Below are 7,217 nucleotides of genomic sequence, written 5' to 3' on the forward strand. Positions count from 1 at the left end.
CGTGCCCATCGAGTCTGCACCGACCATAACCGATGTTGAAGATGCTCAGAGTCCCCCCGCCCCCCCCCGATTCCCATCGCTCCGCCATTGGCGGCCGTGCCTTCAGCTGCCGGGGGGGGCCCTAAACTCTGGAATTCCCCCCCTAAACCTCTCCACCTCTCTGTCCCTTTCATTGTCTATGTCTCTCTCTGTGTGTGTGTCTATCTCTCTGTGTGTGTCTGTGTGTCTCTCTCTGTGTCTCTCTCTCTCTCTTTCTCTGTGTCTCTCTCTCTGCCTCTCTCTCACTCTGGCTCTCTCTGTCTTTGTGTGTCTCTGTCTCTGTCTCTGTTTGTCTCTCTCTCTCTTTGTCTCTCTCTCTCTCTGTCTCTCTCTGTCTCTCTCTCTCTCTGTCTCTTTCTCTCTCTCTCTCTCTGTCTCTCTCGCTCTCTGTCATTCTCTCTCTCTTTCTGTGTCTCTTTCTCTGTGTGTGTGTCTCTCTCTCTGTCTCTCTCTGTCTCTCTGTTTGTTTCTCTCTCTCTGCCTCTCTCTCTCTGTCTCTCTCTCTCTCTCTGTCTCTCTCTCTCTGTCTCTCTCTCTTTCTCTCTCTGTCTCTCTCTCTCTCTCTCTCTGTCTCTCTCTCTCTCTCTGTATCTCCCTCTCTGTCTCTCTCTCTCTCTCTGTCTGTGTGTGTCTCTCTCTCTCTCTCTTTCTCTCTCTCTCTTTCTCTCTCTGTCTCTCTGTCTCTCTCTCTGTCTCTCTCTCTCTGTATCTCCCTCTCTGTCTCTCTCTCTCTCTCTGTCTGTGTGTGTCTCTCTCTCTCTGTCTCTCTCTCTCTCTCACTCTCTGTCTCTCTGTGTGTCTCTCTCTGTCTCTCTCTCTTTGTGTCTCTCTGTCTCTCTCTCTCTGTCTGTCTCTCTCTCTGTCTCTCTCTCTCTGTATCTCCCTCTCTGTCTCTCTCTCTCTCTGTCTGTGTGTGTCTCTCTCTCTGTCTCTCTCTCTCTCTCACTCTCTGTCTCTCTGTGTGTCTCTCTCTGTCTCTCTCTCTTTGTGTCTCTCTGTCTCTCTCTCTCTGTCTGTCTCTCTCTCTGTCTCTCTCTGTCTCTCTCTCTGTGTGTCTCTCTCTCTATCTGTGTCTCTGTCTCTCTCTCTCTGTCTGTCTCTGTCTGTGTGTGTGTCTCTCTCTCTCTGTCTCTCTCTCTCTCTCTCTGTCTGTGTGTCTCTCTCTCTCTGGGAGGGGCTGCCAGGGACAGGAAGGGGCGGGTTGCCTGTCCTTTCCTGCAGCCGCTTTAAGAGCAGGCTGTGTGTGGGCTACACCAGCCCCGCAGTGCCGCCAATGCTGCTTCCCGGCTCCCGGAGCTGCCTGAGACTGACAACCTGCAGCCCCAGAGCCGGCAACAGGAGCTGGGAACCCGGGGGAGCCGCCAGCACCGGCCCTGGAACCGCAGGGGGATGTGTCCGGGAGGCCTGGACACACAGGCTGGACACAGCTGGACACAGTGAGTCCACAACTGGACACAGTCTGGACACAACTGGATACAATCTGTCCACACCTGGAAACAGTGAATCCACAACTGGACACACAGCTGGAGACAAACTGTACACACCTGGATATACAGAGCCGGGGTTAGGGCCGATTAGCCCGGGGTTAGGGTCAGTGAGCCCGGGGTTAGGGTCAGTGAGCCCGGGGTTAGGGTCAGTGAACCCGGGGTTAGGGACAGTGAACCCGGGGTTAGGGACAGTGAACCCGGGGTTGGGGACAGTGAACCCGGGGTTAGGGTCAGTGAACCCGGGGTTAGCGTCAGTAAGTCTGGGGATGGGGTCAGTAAGTCTGGGGATGGGGTCAGTAAGTCTGGGGGTGGGGTTTTGCAGCCTGGGGACAGGGATTTTGGCACTGGGAGCAGGAAGTGGTTTATTGAGGGAAATGAGCTTGGTCACAGGGACGGGGATGATGTGGGCGCCCAGGGTGGGTGTGGCTGCCCTCCACCCAGTGGGGGCATTGGGTCAATCCAGTTTGGAGACGAGGTGCACCTTTCACAGTGGGGCTGGAGGGAGCAGGAGGTCCGGTGGGTCGATCCTCGGTGGTGCCACCGGCCCCCGGGGGGTGTGGGGCTCCCGGGGGGTGTGGGGCCCCCGGGGGATGTGGGGCTCCCGGGGGGTGTGGGGCTCCCGGGGGGTGTGGGGCCCCCGGGGGGTGTGGGGCTCCCGGGGGGTGTGGGGCTCCCGGGGGGTGTGGGGCTCCCGGGGGGTGTGGGGCCCCCGGGGGGTGTGGGGCCCCCGGGGGATGTGGGGCTCCCGGGGGGTGTGGGGCTCCCGGGGGGTGTGGGGCTCCCGGGGGGTGTGGGGCCCCCGGGGGGTGTGGGGCTCCCGGGGGGTGTGGGGCCCCCCGGGGGGTGTGGGGCCGGGACGTGGGATCGAGTGGGTTCGGTGTTAGCCGGGCGGCCTTGCCCGTACCCGCCCCGGGGTGTGCCCTCCCCGGCTGGTGGGTCCGAGCACTCAGCGACGCCCTGCCCCAGGACGTGCTGCTATTCCGCCATGAGAGGGTGGCATTCTTCCGTCTGCTGGGCCTATTCTGCGTGGCCCAGTTCCTCTTCTGGACCTACCTGGCCCACTTGGCGTTCACCTCCCTGAGGGACACGGGCTACAAGGAGATGGTGCTGGAGGGGGAACGCGCGAGGGACCTCCCAAAGATTGGTGGAGTTACCTTCAACCTCGGCTCCAACACGTGGAGGTACGGATTCACCGCTTCCTGCCTCGCTGTCGGTAAGACTCACTTTAGTTTATTTATTCCTGTCACAAGTGATCTGGACCGGTTGGGCGATTTGATTTGATTTGATTTATTATTGTCACATGTATTGGGATACAGTGAAAAGTATTGTTTCTTGCGCGCTATACAGACAAAGCATACCGTTCATAGAGAAGGAAAGGAGAGGGTGCAGAATGTGGTGTTAGAGTCATAGCTAGGGTGTAGAGAAAGATCAACTTAATGCAAGGTAGGTCCATTCAAAAGTCTGACAGCAGCAGGGAAGAAGCTGTTCTTGAGTCGGTTGGTACGTGACCTCAGACTTTTGGATCTTTTTCCCGACGGAAGAAGGTGGAAGAGAGAATGTCCGGGGTGCGTGGGGTCCTTGATTATGCCGGCTGCTTTTCCCCGAGGCAGCGGGAAGTGTAGACAGACTCAATGGATGGGAGGCTGGGTTTGCGTGATGGATTGGGCTACATTCACGACCTTTTGTAGTTCCTTGCGGTCTTGGGCAGAGCAGGAGCCCCATACCAAGCTGTGACACAACCAGAAAGAATGCTTTCAATGGTGCATCTGTAAATGTTGGTGAGAGTCGTAGCGGACATGCCAAATTTCCTTAGTCTTCTGAGAAAGTAGAGGCGTTGGTGGGGCTTTCTTAACTATAGTGTCGGAGTGGGGGGGACCAGGACAGGTTGTTGGTGATCTGGACACCTAAAAACCTGAAGCTCTCGACCCTTTCTACTTCGTCCCCGTTGGGTGAGTGGGCTAATCAATGGCAGATGGAGTAATAATTTGGATAAATGTGAGGTTATTCACTTTGGAAGCAAAAACAAGAAGGCAGATTACTACCTGAATGGCTGTAAGTTGGGAGAGGGGAGTGTGCAGAGGGACCTGGGTGTCCTTGTGCACCAGTCGCTGAAGGTAAGCATGCAGGTGCAGCAGGCGGTAAAGAAGGCAAATGGGATGTTGGCCTTCATTGTGAGATGTTTCGAGTACAGGAGCAGGGATGTGTTGTTGCAATTATACAGGGCCTTGGTGAGGCCACACCTAGAGTATTGCGTGCAGTTTTGGTCTCCTTTTCTGAGGAAGGATGTTCTTGCTCTCGAGGGAGCGCAGCGAAGGTTTACCAGGCTGATTCCGGGGATGGCGGGACTGATGTATGAGGAGAGATTGACCAGGTTAGGATTGTTTTCACTGGAGTTCAGACGAATGATGGGGGGGAATCTCACAGAGACTTATAAAATTCTAACAGGACTAGACAGGGTCGATGCAGGGAGGATGTTCCCGATGGTGGGGGAGTCCAGGGGGTCACAGTCTGAGGATTCGGGGTAGACCATTTAGGACGGAGGTGAGGAGACATTTCTTCACCCGGTGAGCCTGTGGAATTCATTCCCACAGGAAGGAGTTGATGCCAAAACATTGAATGTATTCAAGAGGCGGCTGGATATAGCACTTGGGGGCGAACGGGATCAAAGGTTATGGGGAGAAAGCAGGATGAGGCTATTGAGTTGGGTGATCAGCCATGATGGTGATGAATGGGGGAGCAGGTTTGAAGGGCCGAATGGCCTCCTCCTGCTCCTATCTTCTATGTTTCTATATTTTTATGTAAGTAGGCTTACATTAACACTGGAATGAAGTTACTGTGAAAATCCCCCAGTTGCCACACTCTAGCGCCTGTTCGGGTCAATCCACCTAACCTGCACATCTTTGGACACTAAGGGGCAATTTAGCATGGCCAATCCCCCTAACCTGCACATCTTTGGACACTAAGGGACAATTTAACATGGCCAATCCCCCTAACCTGCACATCTTTGGACACTAAGGGGCAATTTAGCATGGCCAATCCGCCTAACCTACACATCTTTGGACACTAAGGGACAATTTAACATGGCCAATCCCCCTAACCTGCACATCTTTGGACACTAAGGGGCAATTTAGCATGGCCAATCCACCTAACCCACACATCTTTGGACACTAAGGGACAATTTAACATGGCCAATCCCCCTAACCTGCACATCTTTGGACACTAAGGGGCAACTTAGCATGGCCAATTCCCCTAACCTGCACATCTTTGGACACTAAGGGGCAATTTAGCATGGCCAATTCACCTAACCTGCACATCTTTGGACACTAAGGGGCAATTTAGCATGGCCAATCCACCTAACCTGCACACCTTTGGACACTAAGGGGCAATTTAGCATGGCCAATCCACCTAACCTGCACATCTTTGGACACTAAGGGGCAATTTAGCATGGCCAATCCACCTAACCTGCACATCTTTGGACACTAAGGGGCAATCTAGCATGGCCAATCCAACTAACCAGCACATCTTAAATAAAATAAGTTTGTTGGTTAGTGTCACAAGTAGGCTGACATTAACACTGCAATGAAGTTACTGTGAAAATCCCCTAGTCGCCACACTCCGACGCCTGTTCGGGTTACACTGAGGGAGAATTTAGCACCTAACCAGCACGTCTTTCAGGACTGTGGGAGGAAACTGGAGCACCCGGAGGAAACCCACGCAGACACGGGGAGAATGTGCAGACTCCGCGCAGACAGTGACCCAAGCCGGGAATCGAACCCGGGTCCCTGGCACTGTGAGGCTGCAGCGCTAACCCACTGTGCCGCCTTATGATTCGATGAATAAGGGAATCATTCTGTTCTACATAAGATCTCGGAGCAGGAGGAGGCCATCTGGCCCCTCGAGCCTGCTCCGCCATTCAATAAGATCATGGCTGATCTCTTCATGGACTCAGCTCCACTTACCCGCCCGCTCACCATAACCCTTAATTCCTTTAACTGTTCAAGAATCTATGTATCCTTGCCTCCTGTCCTCCAGGCTCCCTGATCCTCGGCGCTGGTTACCTGTTTGCCCGGCGCTCTGTGTGCCGCGTCCTGCTCCACCGCGGGGGCCAACACGTCACCGTCTCCAGCTACCTGCCGTTCGGCGGCACCAGCTCCTTCACCGTGCCGCTCCGCCACGTCTCCTGCGTGGCTCACCGCAGCCAAGTCCCCTCCGTCATCCCCCTCAAGATCCGGGGCCGCCGCTTCTATTACCTCCTGGACAAGCAGGGCCAGTTCTACAACGCCCAGCTCTTCGACAACACCGTGGGCGCTTACAGGAAGCTCTGACGCCCTCCCTCCAGGAGACCGAAGATGAGGAGCGGGGGGAAGGACCCCCTCCATCTTGCCTGCAAACTGAAGTGAGCCGCTGGAGTTATTGCCGCATTTCCGGAATGTTCCAGCTCCAATACCTTGAGCAGCAAGTTGTGTTTTACTAATCAAACCAAGTTTTCTGACGATGTAACACCCCGACACAGATTTTGTTTCAGGTTAAGAACAACAAGTGTGATTTATTAAGGAACAAGATTATACAGAAGGCAGACAAATATGAGCGAATGGGCCAGCTGGTGGGCCATGGTTTATTGTCCATCCTATATCGTCTTCTCGCTGGTCACTTTGTCCATTAATTGATGCTGTCTCCATCATCGGAATAAATGGCGGCAGACTCTCTGCTGTGGCGTAACTGAGCTGTGACTTCCGTGAGATTTTTTTTTTGCCGATGAATCATTCTCCTCCAACCACCCAACGCTGCATTGATAATTCAGGCTTTTATAGGTGACAATATGATGAGGAGGAGGCCATTTACTCTCCCCCCGACCCCAAACATCTTCTGCCATCACACTCGATCTCTATATCTTAGCTCCATCTCCCCTCCTTAGTTCCGTAGCCCTTAACCCCCACGCCCCCCCCCCAGACATAACAGAAATCTTATCGATGTCAGTTTGGCGTGGTACCGTTCACCTTGTTCTGATTTCCCCCACCCTCCCCAAACCCCGACAACTGGAAACATCTCGAAGTCGACCCGACTGTTACCCACTTTCAGCACTTTGAAGACTTCAGTTTGGCCCCATCGAGTCCCTACCGAACACAATCCCACCCAGGCCCTAGTCCCTGTAACCCCACACATCTACCCCAGCTAGTACCCCTGACACTAAGGGACAATTTAGCACGGCCAATCCACCCAACCCACACATCTTTGGACACTAACGGGCAATTTAGCATGGCCAATCCATCTAACCCGCACATCTTTGGACACTACGGGACAATTTAGCATGGCCAATCCACCTAACCCACACATCTTTGGGCACTAAGGTGCAATTTAGCATGGCCAATCCACCTAACCTGCACATCTTTGGACACTAAGGGACAATTTAGCATGGCCAATCCACCCAACCTGCACATCTTTGGATACTAAGGGGCAATTTAGCATGGCCAATCCACCTAACCTGTACATCTTTGGACATTAAGGGGCAATTTAGCATGGCCAATCCACCTAACCCACACATCTTTGGGCACTAAGGTGCAATTTAGCATGGCCAATCCACCTAACCTGCACATCTTTGGACACTAAGGGACAATTTAGCATGGCCAATCCACCAAACCCACACATCTTTGGATACTAAGGGGCAATTTAGCATGGCCAATCCACCTAACC

The 7,217-nt window shown here is 53.9% G+C and overlaps 1 protein-coding gene across 1 annotated transcript; it reads left to right on the forward strand.

Annotated features, from left to right (window-relative positions):
- Nucleotides 1-2,371: 2,371 nt before the first annotated feature.
- On the forward strand, nt 2,372-6,248 carry tmem223 (transmembrane protein 223). Its single transcript, XM_078208697.1, has 2 exons — nt 2,372-2,739; nt 5,559-6,248. Exons 1-2 carry the CDS (start codon nt 2,628-2,630, stop codon nt 5,849-5,851), a joined length of 405 nt encoding a protein of 134 aa, XP_078064823.1. The 5' UTR covers nt 2,372-2,627; the 3' UTR covers nt 5,852-6,248.
- Nucleotides 6,249-7,217: the final 969 nt, after the last annotated feature.

Source organism: Mustelus asterias, unplaced genomic scaffold, assembly GCF_964213995.1.
Source record: "Mustelus asterias unplaced genomic scaffold, sMusAst1.hap1.1 HAP1_SCAFFOLD_4228, whole genome shotgun sequence".
Lineage (NCBI taxonomy): Eukaryota > Metazoa > Chordata > Chondrichthyes > Carcharhiniformes > Triakidae > Mustelus > Mustelus asterias.